The 17,697-nt window shown below is 38.9% G+C and overlaps 1 protein-coding gene across 2 annotated transcripts in view; it reads right to left on the bottom strand.

Annotated features, from left to right (window-relative positions):
• The window catches only part of LOC127979206 (SH3 and cysteine-rich domain-containing protein 2-like), a 73,263-nt gene extending 63,303 nt beyond the window's left edge, over positions 1-9,960 (bottom strand). The window contains exons 1-5 of one of the 2 annotated variants that reach the window (XM_052584524.1): positions 9,765-9,960; positions 8,811-9,111; positions 7,609-7,703; positions 6,599-6,671; positions 4,891-4,953 (exon numbers count right to left, since the gene is read on the bottom strand). In XM_052584524.1, the coding sequence (XP_052440484.1) occupies positions 4,891-4,953; positions 6,599-6,671; positions 7,609-7,703; positions 8,811-9,111; positions 9,765-9,827 (595 nt within the window). In that variant the 5' untranslated portion in view covers positions 9,828-9,960. The remainder of the gene's footprint in view (positions 1-4,890; positions 4,954-6,598; positions 6,672-7,608; positions 7,704-8,810; positions 9,112-9,764) is intronic. The other variant, XM_052584525.1, reaches the window with a different exon arrangement.
• Between the last annotated feature and the right edge of the window lie 7,737 nt (positions 9,961-17,697).

Here is a 17,697-nt window from a genome sequence, read left to right as displayed (position 1 = left end):
GGATTCTGAACTGAGTGCTGATAACAACTTGGATTGTCCTTGTCCTCTTTAGTCCGGATGACATGGCGTCCCAGTTTTTCTAAAAGGACTTCAAATTTAGATTAATCTGACCGCAGAACAGTTTTCTACTTTGCCACAATCCATTTTAAATAAGCCGGGTAACTAGTCCAAGCCTCTAACCATTAGGCCACAGCTGCCCCCAGAATGTCAGATGATATTATGCACTGTAAATGATGATAACTTCAAACTTTTTGCCATTTGTCTCTGAGGAACTCCTTTCTGATATTGCTCCATTATGTTTCACGGCAGCATTGGGGGAATTGGTGATCCTCTGCCCATCTTGACTTCTGAGAGACACTGCCACTCTGAGAGACTCTTTTTATACCCAGTCATGTTGCCAATTGACCTAATAAGTTGCAAATTGGTCCTCCAGCTGTTCCTTATATGTACATTTAACTTTTCTTGCCTCTTATTGTTTCCTGTCCCAACTTTTTTGTAATGTGTAGCTCTCTGGAAATCCAAAATGAGACAATTTTTGGCATGACATTTCAAAATGTCTCACTTTCAACATATGTTATCTACGTATATTCTATTGTAACTAAAATATAAGTTTATGAGATTTGTAAATTATTCCATTCCTTTTTTACTCACAATTTGTACAGTGTCCCAACTTTTTTAGAATCAGGTTTGTAGTAGAAAGAGTCACTTTAGACTGCTGTTGCAGTCCCTTCTTCATCCTCATCATTGAGCTGTGGGACTCACCAACCCCAACACTATTGCTCAACTTGTGGAAGCAGTGAAGCTTTCAAAAGCATCTCTAGCAAGGGACCAAGGGGAGAGATGTTCTATGTACTCGTAGGGGCATCATCAGAGAGTGGATAGGAATGGATGGGAACTACACACTAGTAAACCTGGTGGCTCTGTCAATTCTTCGTCATCAGTTAGGAACCTAGGTGTGCTATTTGATCACAATCTTTCCTTAGAAAGCCACGTTTCTAGCATTTGTAAAACAGCATTTTTCCATCTAAAAAATATATCTAAATTATGGCCTATGCTCTCAATGTCAAATTAAGAAATGTTAAAGGGGGGGTGAAATGCTCGTTTTCACTCAATATCCTGTTAATCTTGAGTACCTATAGAGTAGTACTGCATCCTTCATAACTCCAAAAAGTCTTTAGTTTTATTATATTCATAAGAGAAAGATAGTCTGTACCGATTTTTCCCGGAAAAACACGAGCGCCTAGAGGCGTGACGTGTGGGCGGAGCTAAAGAATCACGAGCGCGAGTAGGATTTTGTGTTGAGCGAGTCTGGAAGCTGTGACACAGATCCAGAGGCTGAAATTTAACAAGAGCAGCATCAGCAAAGGCTTCTCTATGTGGTATGTACTGAAACTGTATATATTTGCTTAGCGGTTTTGGAAAATGACTAAGTTCCACTTTGTCGTCTTTTTTTTTTTTTTTTTTTAAGCTGTACATGTGAAAAGTGCAGTTTGATAACAACATCGCATGTTGTTTACTTGATGTGCTTACGTGCTGATAGCTAAGTTAACAACACAGAGATATTTGAAGCAGTTTTACTCATGCAGTTTGATGACAACATCGCATGTTGTTTACTTGATGTGCTTACGCGCCGATAGCTAAGTTAACAACACAGAGATATTTGAAGCAGTTTTACTCACCGCCTGCGGTTCCAACACACGATCGTGACCCTTTTTCGTTGGGATTGCATTATCCTTAAGAAATAAACGAAATGCAGGGGAACAAACACAAACACTTGCCCAACTCCGTTGATGCTCTGTAAAAATAAACTCCATCCACTGGTCCCTTAATGCTGTTTCTCTTTTGGTAATCTGTGCAGGGTTGTCTTGCCCTGGCAACCAAAAACACACTCCTTTTGTGACATTTTGCGATGCTCTCGCTCTGATCAGTGATTGTCTGTGCACAGCCTCTCTCTGCTCTGCTATACGGGAGCACGCGCTCTTCTGGCAGACGCACCCTTAGCACCCATATAAGGAAATTCCGCTCCATCTAACGTCACGCAGAGCCATACTCGGAAAAAACTTTCCGAAACTTGTGACAAACCGGAAGGAGTATTTTTGGAACAGAAATACTCCTTCAAACGTACAACTTAATTTTTGAAACTTTGTCCATGTTTAGCATGGGAATCCAACTCTTTAACAGTGTAAAAAACTCAGTATGCATGAAATAGCATTTCACCCCCCCTTTAATCCATGCATTTATGACCTCAAGGTTAGAATATTGTAATGCTTTATTGGGTGGTTGTTCTGCACGCTTAGTAAACAAACTACAGCTAGTCCAAAATGCAGCAACAAGAGTTCTTACTAGAATCAGGAAGTATGACCAAACATTGTATAGATTTTAAAATATTGCTTATTACTTATAAAGCCCTGAATGGTTTAGCACCTGAGTATTTGAATGAGCTCCTTTTACATTATAATCCTCTACGTCCGCTACGTTCTCAAAACTCAGGAAATTTGATAATACCTAGAATATCAAAATCAACTCCGGGTGGCAGATCCTTTTCCTATTTGGCGCCTAAACTCTGGAATAACCTACCTAACATTGTTTGGGAGGCAGACACACTCTTGCAGTTTAAATCTAGATTAAAGACCCATCTCTTTAACCTGGCTTACACATAACATACTAATATGCTTCTAATATCCAAATCCGTTAAAGGTTTTTGTAGGCTGCATTAATTAGGTAAACCAGAAGGGGAAACTTCCCATAAAACCCAATGTACTTGCTACATCATTAGAAGAATTGCATCTACGCTACTATTTGTCTGTTTCTCTCTTATTCCGAGGTCACCATAGCCACCAGATCCAGTCTGTGTCCAGATCAGAGGGTCACTGCAGTCACCCGGATCCAGTACGTATCCAAACCAGATGGTGGATCAGCACCTAGAAAGGACCTCTACAGCCCTGAAAGACAGCGGAGACCATGACAACTAGAGCCGCAGATACAGATCCCCTGTAAAGACCTTGTCTCAGAGGAGCACCAGGACAAGACCACAGGAAACAGATGATTCTTCTGCACAATCTGACTTTGCTGCAGCCTGGAATTGAACTACTGGTTTCGTCTGGTCAGAGGAGAACTGGCCCCCCAACTGAGCCTGGTTTCTCCCAAGGTTTTTTTTCTCCATTATGTCACCGATGGAGTTTCGGTTCCTTGCCGCTGTCGCCTCTGGCTTAGCTGGGGTCACTTCATCTACAGCAATATCATTGACTTGATTGCAAATAAATGCACAGACACTATTTAACTTAACAGAGATGACATCACTGAATTCAATGATGAACTGCCTTTAACTATCATTTTGCATTATTGACACACTGTCTTCCTAATGAATGTTGTTCAGTTGCTTTGACCCAATGTATTTTGTTTAAAGCGCTATATAAATAAAGGTGACTTGACTTGACTTGACTCTCCGAAGGACACAAAAGGACAAACCCATGCTTACAGATCTTAATCCTCCGGTGGGGTGAACGTGGATGCCGGGCTGCATTATTCATTAGACTGTGCCTGAAGGTGTCCTGGAACAAGAAGTGTGGATAAATGGCAGATGGCTTCAGGCTGTGTTGGACACTGGAAGCAGTGTCACTTTGGTCTGCCCTCAAGTGCAGGGAACAACCAAGTTGGGCCGGGTTCTTCTTCCAATCGCTTGTGTCCATGGGGACACTAGGTATGTTCCAGCTCAGACAGTGTCAATCTCTGATGCTCCAGGTACCTGGTCGGTGGAAGTGAGTGTTCTTGCTCTTGGGGAAAAACTGGCCTGATTTGGTGCAATTCCTATGCCGGACAGAACTGCCTGCTTGCCAATAAATAGGCTCCTGCACGAAAACGACACTCCCTAATCCCGCTTCTGTTCATTGAGGTCCCATTCACCAGTGTCATGGACTTGATAGGGTCGCTGCCTAAATCTGCACAGGGACACAAACATATTTTGGGTGAGTCAGAAAGTACTAATGTTGATGTATACTCTGATCTCCTTCAGCAGGTTACCTCTGGAGTGTCTTTGGGTAAGTAGCAGCAGGAGGATGTCTGCCTAAAGAACTGCTGGAATCAGTTAATTTTTAGAAAGTGTTTTGTTTTCTGATCTGCATTTTGTGTGGGCTTGCCATTAAGACAGCGATGGATGATGTCACACTGAATTCTCTGTTCTGGATTGGGGCCAACTACCATCGCCCTGGCCGCTCCATTGTCAAGTCTGTGGCTACTCCATTGTCAAGCCTGCCAACCAGTTCACCCCCAAGCCTTCAGCTGACAGCTGCTGTGTCCCTCACCTTAATCCAAAAAAGGAGTATGAGAGCTCCGGCACCTGAGTCTCCTTCTGTGTTGACTCAAGCCCCTGAGATCACTCCAGTGTCGGCTCCAGCCTCTGAAATCGCTCCAGTGTCAGCTCAAGCCCCAGAGTCCACTCCAATGTCGAATCCAGCCCTTGAGTCCACTCCAAAAAGGGCTCCAGTTTCCATGTCCAGCCCAAAGAGGGCTCCAGTTCCCAAGTTCAACCCAGGCAAGAACTCAGTTCCCACGTTAGGCCCAGAGAGGCCTCCTGCTCCCAAGTTAAGCCCAGAGATGGCTCCAGTCTAGAGGTCTTCACAGGTCCAAAAATTAATGCCCGAACCCGAAAGAGACCCGTAATGTACTACACTAAACCGACCCGGACCCGTCTATTATTTCAAAAACTGGACCCTGACCTGGGTAGAGAAATGCCTACCCAGACCTGACCCGGACCTGCCTATTATTTGAAAGCTGTACCTGAACCCGCCGGGAAGACACAGGCCTGTCTAGACCCGATTGTCACATATTCTACCTTAAAATGCTATTACAAGTCCATAAACCTGTTGTGAAAAATACAACTTTTTGTCTTACCTAATTTAAGAAGCTGTAGTCTTTCATCCTTGCACCTGACTGCCTGTGATGCATTACAATCCTCTGAAAAGAAAGTTATCCATGTTATTCCTCTCATTATTCCAAGTCCAAGCTTTATCCACTCATTATTTCAGCTTCACAAGTCCACTTGATGTCATGGTGACAGATGAAAAAAATGCAACTGTGCACATGTACATTCTGACTCGAGTTAACTCGCATAATAACTTTGACTGTTTGGCCTTTTGAACTATAATAACGATTGCTCGTTCAGTGCCATGCCCACTGACGTTATCAATTTGCTACTATTTCTGTGTAGCAAAGATTTTCAAGTTATTGATCACCTCTGCGTCGAGTCTAATTCTGGCCACTAATACTTTAAGATAAAACGGTTCATTTATATTATTATAAAAATGGGAGAAAATTTAAATGGTTTGGCAGTTGAAGTCATTGTGTCCATCACTGGTTGCCATAGAAACATGACACGCTTGACACTGCACATGCGTGCTAGCTGGATCAACCTAAAATATGTTTTTTAATGCAATTTGAGCATCATAGAAAACATTCATGTGACAGTTCACCACAGATTTTGTTGCTGATTTGAAATATATTAAATATGAGTGTGTTAAGTCTGCAAGCATTATTACCGTGCGTGCACTTGCATTAACTCTGAGTCTGCGCCCTATGTTTCTAACGGCAGAGGGAGAGAGAGGGATCCTTTCTTTTTTATTTTTTTTTATTTTACAAGTTGCAAGTTACAAAAAGCACAAGCAGTGTCTGATCACGGCCGGGTGTTCCCCGAGTCAGTTGACTCCGATCACACGGGTATTACACACAGTGTTAAAAAGACCCGAGACCCGTAGTAATAGATTCAGATCCGAACCCGTACAGGTCCCAGGTCGGGTCCCAGGTCGACGGGTCTCGGGTGCACTGTGAAGACCTCTACTCCAGTCCCCACTTCCAGCTCCTCACTCCTCGTTCCTGCACTAGGCAGACTGTGATAGTTGGTGTGTAGTTTTTGAGATTGTGTTTATAGTTGTGAGCAAATGGTGAATTGTTTCATGAATTGTGATTTAGCAATCGAGAAAAATTGTAATCCCTAATATAGTGTTGAAATTATTTTGTCCAATGCCTCTGTGGACTACACGTCAAATTTTATTTAGAATTCATATGTAAAGCATACTAAGATGTGAGGAAAAAATAATAATTTAACTTGCTACTCTATCAAAAAAAGATAGAATACTTAATAATATTTTTGTTTAGTATATCCCTATTAAAACTATTTTCTTTAAGATTTTCAAGTTATTGATCATCGTAGGTAAATAACTAAGTAACTAATAACTAATAATAACTAAGAATAACAATGTGGCAAATTTAAAAAACATTTGAGCTGCAAACCAGCGTTCTTGTGATTACAATTAAATAATAAAAAATAATATCACAACAAATACCAGCAGCATAATGGAGTCTTATTTTTACAGCTAAAATAACTGGAAACAGATAACATGCACTTGCCCCAAAGACTTTTTGTATACTTGTCAGTATAAGCCAAATATAGCCATTTAAATACAACTTTGCCACTTATATATCTCTGATATATCTTTGAAGCACATAAAAGTTGACTAAAAATTATCCCTTAATTTTAGCTTAATTAATCATGCTATTTCATTATTTTACACATTAAATCAGTTTATCACTCATACACACATACCCTGTGTCTTTACAGCACATAACTGATCATTGGTCAGCACAGGTGTGCTTAAGTTCCTCTTGAACATGCCAGACTTGAAGAGAGAAAGAGAAATACACAAAAGAGAAATAATTAATTTCTGTTTACATTATTATCAAATTTTATTTTATTAAATATCTCAATAGTTCATGATATTAATACTAACAATATTTTTATATTGTTAAATATCTGCACAATTACTGATAGATTTATCAGGATGGGCGGATGTAAAGATTTGCCTGTATATAATATAATAATATATATCATGGGTTTCTGTTTCTTGTACTGTTGCTTTTATCTTATATAAAAATGAATGTTTTGATATTACTCTATCTAGTCCAGTATGTCAACAAATCTGAACTGGGGCCCCCACAATTTTCAAGTAACATATCTCTGATAAATGCCTGGCTGTGAATGCACAATTTAATAATGTAACTTATAAAACTGAAACTGTCCTACTTTAATCTCTTTCCTACTGTAGCTCATACTTTTTATGAGCAATTCTGGAACTTTGAATTGTGGCACTTAATCAATCAGGAGTTTCCACCAGAGACTTAGGCGCATCAGTGATTGCTGTGTTAAATTTTGAAGGCTGCTATTGCAACTGGACTGTATGAGCTCAAGTTTATAGTTTATGTTTTGGCTGGGACTAGACAAATCCATAAAGAAGACTGTCTCACTTCTGTGAGCTATACCAGCCAAATTTAATTCTATGGAGTTCAGTGGTCATGGCCCTTCTCTATAATCTTCTCTAGCCCCGGAGTCGCCTTAGTCATCTGTTCACCCTGTCATAACCAGGATTGCCATCTCTGTGCTCCATGGGTTTCCTGTTACAAGCCTGGACCAACCAAGCAAATTCTATTTGTTTATTTATTTATTTGTTTGTTTGTTTGTTTTTTTGCTAATAATTTTTTAGTACCACACAACTGACAATAATACAGTAGAAAAGGGAAACTTTACTGCAGATATGAACTAGCACACATCAAACGTACCTTTCCTTGGCATGGTTTCTCTGTGAATTCAGAAACACACCAAAGATGAGCTCCCATCTTACATGTTCTACAGCGCAGTCCCTGTTTAGAGTTTCCTAAAAAGACACGGGAAAGAGACTCATGTGCTTTAGAATTTAAAAGGGTTATTACGTAGTTTTTTTGTTTTGATATGTTCCTTAAGGTTCAGTCAGTGTTAGTAAATTTTGCATTTGCACATCATTTTCCATCCCTCAGACTTTTTTTGTTATTGCGTCATTCTCCTTGTCACCTAACTGCTGGGCAGGGAATGGAAATGTTAAGTAGCTGGTGATGTGCTGTGGTAGAGATGGTCAGGTTAAAATTTCTACTACAGTGTGATATCACATTGTGGAAGAAGTAAAAATAATTGGTTTGGAAGCTTGGTTAGAACAATCCTTTTTTTTTTTTTTTTTTTTTGAGGTCTGAAACTTTCAACCTTATATTACCTATACTATTAGAAAAGTATAGACCAGACACGTTCCTCTTGTCACAGTGGAAATACTTGGACAAATTGTTTTTAATCAGGTCTCTTTCACTGTTCAGGTCGTTCATTAGACCAGTTTGAAGCCCTCGGTAGATCCCCAGAATTAATTTTACTTCAATGATCCTTCAGAAAATCTTGCAGAGGATAAGTGTCCATGGTGGAAGTGCTTCAGGGCTTAGTTGTTGGACCATTTATTTTTTGATATAAACAAAATTACTGGGACCTATCATACAGCCACGTGGGTATTTCCGGGAATCCTAAAGGTACACAATTCTATTTCTCATTTCAGCATGAAAATTATCCCACAATGACTGCACAGAACTCATCTTTACTGGAAGGTATCTCAGCAAGGATGATAGATAACCACCCACTCAATCTAGTCATCCCAAACAGTCCAGCTATTCAATATATCATAACATAGTCCCCCACTAAAACTGAAACTCCTAATATTGTCTCATGATGTCTTACTTTATTCTGACAGCTGCTTTATACTTTATACTGTATCTCATACATTTTATGAGCAATTCTGGAACTTTTAATTGTGGCACTTCTCCAGTTACTTCTTATGAATGCAGGCAAATATAAATGAGAATCATACAGAGAAGACAAAGAAAGGTGGGAGGAAATGCTAAGTCTGGCAAGAGTTGCTAAAAAGAGGACACGAGTGCAAAAATAGAAAAACTTTTCCTTCCCTGCTTACCTGCAATAATGAGCTTGCACAGACTGCAGCTGGTGGGTCGCCGGAACACATGCTCGAGGAAGGAGTGTGTTTGTGCTGGTCGCGGCTGCACACCGAATGGAGCAGGTCTCGGGCTGATGCTGGGGGAGGGCGAAACAGCACTGCTGTTACCAGGTGCAGGCCCAGTAAACAGGTGCGGGGAAGAAGGCATGGCACCAGAGAAGAGCTCTTTTGGTAGGTAAGCATCGCTCTGAGAACGCTGGAAGAAGTTCTCCACACTTTTACTCCGCATAAATGTGAGCGAGCGTTTCAGACGCAGCAGCTACATATTAGAAAGAGAGGGAGAAAGATCAACAAACATTAGAATTATTAAACCAATACTTTTAAAGAGAAGTAATGTCTTGATAATTACATGTGTTACATAGCCCGTTTGAATCATTCCCAGACTTAAAGCAGGAACCAATTGTGAGAGAACTGTCAGGAGACTAATGTCTTTCCACACACATAGGAACCAGGACAGTCTTCTGCTCAATCTGACTTTGCTAAAGTGTAAATAGGGCCTAGGAAGTTTATTAAGCATTAATAATCCCTGCTTTATTACTAGGCCTATAGCTTACTAATAATAATTCACGGTATATGCCTGATTAGTTTGACTAGTTAAAATTTCAGGCCTACAGATCGGCAATTCTGTTTTCACTCACTGACTTTTAATTGATTTATATATATATTAAACTTAAAAGTATATTCACCATAGTGGGAAAAGAGTTCATAATCATTACATATATCATCAGATTAGCAATTGCTTTCAAATATGCGGTAGGTATTGAAATTAAGATAGTCTGATAGGATATGTTTCTGCCTCTTCTTAGTTAAAAGAAAATAATAATCCTGGTGCAATGAGACCATAAAGATCAATGTCTTGACTCCCTTGAGAGGCAGTCGCTTCCCTGCTTTGACTAATGTGATTGGGTTTACCTTCTCCGCGGGAGTCCCGGGGTCTGCGGTCCGCAGCTCGCGCTCTGTGCTGCTGAAGCTCATCCACGATCCGAGCTCAACACTTCTGCGAGAGAGAGAGAGAGAGAAGCAGGCAGCTGGACCCTCAGCTCAGTGTGTCTCACTGGAAACTCAGAGAGCACCGCTGAAACACTCACATATATCAACGCTGCGTGTGCGTTCAAGGCGCATCACTGCACTGAATGGAATGCAGCTAATGTAAAGACTAAAGTTAACTTACAGTCGCCTTTAAATAAATGAACCAGTTTTCTTCAGACCACTCCTACCAGCTATTCTTATACTTTCAGCTGAAGCCATGACCAATCTCTCTGTGATGAAATAGAATGCAGTAAGATATTGATACCTTTATATTTCTGTAGGCTAGATAGATAAGATTGGGGCTATATTGTAAAACCCTAAAAAAAACTATTGGAAATTAAAAGTCTACCCAGTAACCAGTATCCTGAATTTAGGTGGGACAGATTCTGGGTCGCATCGTAGTCTACATGACTAACCTATATAGGTTACAGATGACTGAACACATCGTGGCAGAGGTGTAGTGTCCTTGCATAATTCAGCCCGAGGGGGCACTCTAATGATGCAGGCTAGTTTCATAGAATGCACACCTTAACGTAGTGTGTGTGTGTGTGTGTGTGTGTGTGTGTGTGTGTGTGTGTGTGTGTGTGTGTGTGTGTGTGTGTGTGTGTGTGCGTGTGTCCATATATGTTTGAATCAAAAAAATCTAAAACGGCAGAGAACTAATCCCTACCTGGCTTCTGTAGGCTACTGGAAAAAAGCAACATCAGAAAACTGTATTGTTGCTTGACACACAGGCTGACTCTTTTGTTTTGTTTGTAGCCTACATAAAATATGGGGCATTAAAAAAAGATAAACATTACAATATGTCACAATAAACATTATGGTCTTCATATGTGTCTTTGTTTATAGTAAGTAAATATTGACTAGCAAAATCTTTTAACAAAAGTATAGTAAACTCCTCCCTGATATATAGTCACAACAGCAACAATGTTCTGAACAAATGTTTATGCAATTAACATAAAATTCTTTAAAAAGTATTCTCTATTTTTGCAATGTTCAAGTGTTCATGTCCCTGAATAATAATATCTGCATGCACCTAAGTCTGAAGAGTACAAATAATATCTAGTAGACAATCCTTGAGAGTGAGACGTCTGGTGTGGAGGCTGATCTGGAACTGACTTCTGTCCAGGTTATCTGTCTTCACGAACTGCCCTGAAATACAATTGTGAAACAATGTAGTGTGAGGCTCTATACTGTACATTCACAATGCTCATTTGAGCCTTGATGGTGAAGTGTGCAGAAAATTCGGTGTGATGTAATAGAAAACCTTGAAACAGAAGATGTCACCCTCTCCTCATTCCCTGCATTGTTGGGTGGTTTTTCATCTCAATGACTTCAGCATATACATTCTCCCAAAGTGTAGGTGGATTTAAGAAGGTTATCTTTCAAGAGATGAACAGGATAGATGATGAGACATTTAAATAAAAGAAAGGTCAGAGTTGTAAAATTACAGAGGACACACTATATATATATTGTTTTTTGACTCTCAGTGTGACAGTGTCCATTGATTCTATGTTATGAATCACCAAGTAATTAAATCATCTTTAGTGTTCTGCTGAGGAAAGTCACCTGTATCTTCATGGCTAGAGGGTAATTAAACTAACTTCAATATGTATTTATTTATGTGAGTGAACTGTTTCTTTAGCCCTGTTTTCCAACGTTAGACCATCCCTAACCCTAAATGTGGGGACCCAGGACCCTTTATTGTTTGTTCGTTATTCCCCATAAATATTATGGGAAACAAGAGACGCATATTAGGAATTCTGAACCAAGGCGACTGAGATGCAATTGGATCTCCCAGGTATTTCAATCTACCTTCTCTTCCAGGGCCAGAGGAGTAGCTATTCTGTTACGTAAGTCAGCCCCTTTTAAGCATTTATCCACTATCAGCGATCCTAACGGCCGCTATTTAATTGTAACTGGCCTACTTTCCTCAATTCATATCACTCTGCATAATGTGTACGGACCTAATTTTGATGACCCTGCTTTTTTTCGCAGTCTTTAATCTTTTACCAAGCACTCTGAACACGCACCTGATAATAGGTGGTGATTTTAACTTGGTGTTGGATCCCACTGTTGATAGATTTCCTTCTCGCTCTGGAATACCCCTGGCCAACGCTACCTCTGTTCTTAACGATCTGATTACCTCTTTTGATCTCGTTGATATTTGGAGACTAAAAAACCCAACGGACATGCAGTATACTTTTTTTTCGCAGGTTCATAAATCATACTCTAGGATAGATTTCTTTTTAGTTGATTCTAAAATTATTCCCTGTGTAAAATCAATGAAGCATCACAATAGAATCATCTCTGACCATTCAGCAGTGACAATCTCCCAAGATTTCATAGAAATTAAGCCCACCTATAACTGGCGTTTTAATCCTACTCTGCTCTCGGATGTCAAATTTTGTGAACAATTAACAGAGTTGTTAGCGGAGTTTCTCAAATTTAATGACACAGGCGAGGTTTCTGACTCGACACTTTGGAAAAGCCTAAAGGCTGTCCTGAGAGGACATGTTATTTCATACGAGTCCAGTCTAAAAAAGCGAAGGGTAAAACGCCTTTCAGAAATTGATAACCGTCTTACTCGGCTGGAGGACACTAACTTTGGACACTTTGGACACTTTGATTCTTTCAAACCAAGTTAATAATATGTTGTTAAAAGTGAAGCAAAAACAGTTTGAACTTGGGGATAAACCAGACAAATTGCTTTCTCATCAGCTGAGGGGGGTACAAGCCTCTAGAGCAATTCATAAAATCAAGAACAAAAATGGTGTCGTTCTAACAACTCCCGGTGAAATCAATGATACATTTAAAGAATTTTATGAAAATTTATTCAAATCAAAGGTTTCTTCTGACCCCTCCGCTTTAGCAGATTTTCTTCATTCATTACATCTTCCAAAGTTAGGTTGCACAGAGCAGGCAGCTTTGAATGCGGACATAACGGTAGAGGAAATATTAGCTGCGATTAAATCTTTCCCCAGTGGCAAGGCGCCTGGCCCAGATGGTTTCGGGATTGAATTCTACAAAAGATTTGCACAGGTGCTCTCTCCTTTGCTGTTGAGGATGCTTAATCATTCTTTTGACAGACATAAACTTCCCCAGTCCTTGTATGACGCAAATATTTCGCTGATTCTTAAAAAAAAACAAAGAAGAAACTGACCCATCATCTTATCGACCCATATCTCTTTTGAACTCTGACCTTAAAATTTTTACTAAAATTCTGGCTAATAGATTAAATAACTGCATAGGTAAAATAATCCACTCTGACCAAACTGTTTTTATTCCTGGCCGTTTTTCTTTTTTTAATGTCAGGCATTTAATGAATATATTATACACTAGATTTGAATCTAAGGCTAGTGTTGCAATTCTTGCCTTAGATGTAGAAAAGGCGTTTGACCAAATTGAGTGGGATTATATCTTAGCTGTTATTAAAGAATTTGATATGGGTGATGCTTTTGCCTCCTGGGTGAAGTTGTTATATCTCCATCCTTTAGCTTCAGTTCTTACTAATTTTAACAAGTCATCACAATTCCAATTACACAGAGGCACTCGACAGGGCTGTCCTCTCTCGCCTTTGCTTTTTGCAATTGCAATCGAACCTCTTGCCCTTGCAATTAAAAATAACCCTTTAATTTCGCCCTTGAATTTAGGCCAAATCAACCATCATATTTCCCTTTACGCAGATGACATTATTCTGTATCTAAGCAATCCTGAACAGTCTATTCCACCCTTACTAAATCTTTTGGAAACGTTTGGTAAACTCTCCGGTTACTCAGTGAATTGGCAAAAAAGTGAATTCTTGGCTGTGACTAACAACATCGATCCAATTTTTATGCGTAGCTTACCTTTTAAAATAACCATAAACTGTTTGAAATATCTCTGAGGTAATATATCTAGAAACCCTAAGGATATATATATATAAGCTTAATTATTTAACAATGCTTGAAAACCTAAAGGACAATATAAAATGCTGGAGGACCTTACCACTATCAATGATGGGGCGTGTGAATGCTATTAAGATGGTGACGTTACCCAGATTCTTGTATCTTTTCCAGAATTTGCCGATTTATTTACCCAAAAAGTTCTTCAAAACCTTAGATTCTATTGTGTTGCCTTTTGTCTGGGGCTTCAAAGCACATATAATATCTAAATTACATGTGTGTAAGCCTAGGTCGCTGGGGGGGTTGGGTTTGCCAAATTTTCAACATTACTACTGGGCTGCTAATTGTAGAGCCTTAACTTATTGGCAGGACACGTGTCCCGACAGTCCCTCAGTTGACATCCCTTCATGGCTTATGATAGAGCATGGTGCCTCAAATTCGTCACTCTCCTCATTACTTTTTGCTAACCCAGCGTCTTTTAAAGCTGCAGTAGGATCCCATTTTATGATTAATAACTCTCTTAGGATATGGCTTCAGATTAGTAAAGCATTTAAATTGCCAAATACCTCTTTTCTTGCTCCTGTCTGTCGTAACCATGCCTTTAAACCTTCACTACTAGACCCAGTGTTCTCAGGTTGGGCAAGAAAAGGAATCCTTACCTTGAGAGATTTATATATTGACAATAATTTTGCCACATTCACTCAACTAGCAGAGAAATATGATCTTCCTGCTTCACACTTCTTTAGATACCTACAAATTAGAAATTACGTTCGTTCCACTGTGCCAAATTTTGAAATATTATCAGCCGATAATGAATTATATAAAATGCTTACTGGCGTTCCCAACACTCCAAAATTAGTTACAAAATTTGTTGACTTCTTCACAAGTCAGTTAGATTTTTCCACTATTCATCTGAAAAATGCTTGGGAAGAGGATCCAGATGTTCAGCTCTCTGAGGAGGACTGGGAAAAATGTCTTAAAAATATATACACCTGTTCTATTAATGCCAGGCACCAACTTATTCAAGGTGTTACACAGATTACATTACTCAAGGGTTAAACTTAATTCTTTCTATCCTACTATCTCCCCTCTCTGCAACAAATGTGAATCTGCGGAGGGCTCTCTTGGTCATCTTTTCTGGGCATGCCCAAAACTGGGTGAATTTTTCAGTTTCTTTCTGAAGCTTATACCTGTGAACTTCCTTTAGATCCTGCGACTGCCGTTCTTGGCCTCCTGGAGGCCTCTTTTCAACCACTTGTTAAAAATCAATAATGATGAGGCTATTTAAAATGTATTTTTATTATTTTATTTTTATTATTCTTATATTTTTATTCAAATTTTATTGTAATTTCCGTTGTTTTATGTCTTCAGTGTAAAGATACCCATGTATATCTCATGTGGTTCAGTTATACAATCTCACCTGGGCTAATGTCACACTAGCCAAAAAATCTGTTCTGACCTTCCTTGCCTGTGCCTGGTAATGTGGTTATCTGCAAACTTGAATCTAACTGAAGGAGTTTGTGTGTGTGTGTGTGTGTGTGTGTATGTGTGTGTGTGTGTGTAGTTGTGTTTGGTTCTGTCCTGTGGTTGTATTGTCTATTTGTTTGAAATTCTGAAAATGATACAATAAATATAATATACAAAAAAAATATATATATCATGGGAAACACAGGGCTTTGGGAACATATGTGTTCCTGGAGAATGAAAGCATTCAAAAAGCACAGGTATATTTGTAGCAATACAATTCAGTACAGGGTCAAAATTATTAAGTTAAAAACATATTCCATGAAGATGTTTTGTAAATTTACTGAATATATTGCCAGCAGCCATATCACCCTGGACTGGTGTCCTACTGAAGCTAAGCAGGTCTGAGCTGGTCAGTACCTGGATGGGAGACCTCTGGGAACACTAGGTTGCTGCTGGAAGAGGTGCTAGTGAGGCCAGCAGGGGGCGCTCACCCTGTGGTCTGTGTGGGTCCTAGCGCCCCAGTGTAGTGATGGGGACACTATACTGTCAACAAGCACCGTCATTCGGATGAGACGTTAAACCGAGGTCCTGACTCTGGTCATTAAAAATCCCAGGATGTCTTTCGAAAAAGAGTAGAGGTGTGACCTCTGTTTTTTTTTTGTTTTTTTTTTTTTGTTTTTTTTGTACCCCCAGATTCCATAATTTAAAATATTGTCTTAAAAATATCTTAACAAATCTTAACAAATCATACATCAATGGGAAAACTTGTATGCAGCATTATTCAGATTATGTATAAATCTGAAAAAAAAAAAAAGACCCTTATGACTGGTTTTGTGATCCAGGGTCACATTTTTAGGACATTTCAAATCATTCATTCATTTTAAATTGTCAGGAAAGCAAGATCCCTTATGACCTTTCATTTTATTTTAATATAGGGGAGAGCGGGGTTGAAAGTAACGTGGGACGAAAGTAACAAAGCGATTTTCTCCGAGCCTCTTTCTGCATTTGCATTCCCAGCTATGACAGCATGTTCAGCATGCAATCCTTGACGGAGCTGAGAAATATCACGTGATTTCCTCATCATTTCCCGAAGTTAGGACCGTAAAACTGTTTTCGAGTACAAAAAGTAAATTATTGAAGCGGTAATCTTTTCAAATTAGTCGTGTTGTTTTTCTTGTTTCATGTGTCACAGTAATGTTCAATCTACAGGTTATTTAGTGCTTTAACACATCCTAAAGTTTGCATTTTCAGATTTTTTCAGTATAAAATTAAATCGAGTTTAAATGTCAGGAGTTCCTGTCGGGACGAAAGTAACAGTTGTTATTTTTGTCCCGCTACAGTGACAAGAAGTATTTATTTTGTTCCAGTGCATGCTCTATTGTAAATTTCTGTGTCTTGCATTATTTATTAAAATGTTTATGTCATATTATACCAAAATAATATGTCTGAGTGAGGGTCAGACAGACAGACAGAGGTCTGGTTTTATCCAGATGTTTTTGAGAGGGTGTTTCTGGACATAGAGGAACTTCTCTCTCTGGGCAGCTGCTACGTCACATTTATATTTAGTTTTTAGCCATATCTTAGCCTTAACACCTCCACCTGTGAATTTGCAGTGTTTCCAGATGTTTTAATGCACATTTTCAATTCATGCATAAAAAACAACTGAATGGAAACATAAATAGGCCTACTGTTACATTATGTTTAGAGGTTTTTTAATTTTTAAATTTTTTGATTCAATTTTTATACTGTACAAAAAAAAATGTTTTATAAAAATACATTGAAATTGACAATAAAAAAAAATACAGTCAGGTTTTGAGACATCTGATGAAACTTAAATTTTAAATGAAAATATGAAAATGTAATTTAATAATTTTTTTTGCATAGATAAAGGATACAATATGTTTGCAGTTACATATTAACAAGGTCACAATCAGGTATACTTAAGAAAAATAAGAGTAACAGAAAAAAATCTAGCTTATAATGTTGTGTTACATTTGTCCCAACCGATGGGGTCGAAAGTAACAATGTGCAACTTATGTTCAAAGTGAAATTATACTAAAGTCTTTCTACATTTCTACAAAATACCACCTGGTATTGATAGACCACACTTCTGAGTTACTGGCCACAGCAGAAATATATCCCTGTCTACAACATTATCTTTTAAAATGATGTTTTTCTGAAAAATGGTACTTTCGCCCCTTCTCTCCCCTACAATATTAAAAAAAATGTGTATAGAATACTCTGCAGAACTAAATAGCCCTGCAAGTTTGATCGATTATGATTAATGATTAATGATCAACTATCTCAAAAAAAAAAAAGAATTAACTGCTTGCATGAAATTTTATGTTAACCTCGGAGACACTTCTCTTCAGGCTCTGGATGAATTATTTCCTTGTCCTCGTGTGATTGTTAATGCGCACATACTCGAAATAACTCGGCAGTCCACACTAAACAGTGCGCACGTG

This window comes from Carassius gibelio, chromosome B19 (assembly GCF_023724105.1).
Source record: "Carassius gibelio isolate Cgi1373 ecotype wild population from Czech Republic chromosome B19, carGib1.2-hapl.c, whole genome shotgun sequence".
Taxonomy (NCBI): Eukaryota; Metazoa; Chordata; class Actinopteri; order Cypriniformes; family Cyprinidae; genus Carassius; species Carassius gibelio.
The sequence above is the reverse complement of the archived record's forward strand: the minus strand, read 5'-3'. Positions and strand labels throughout refer to the sequence as shown.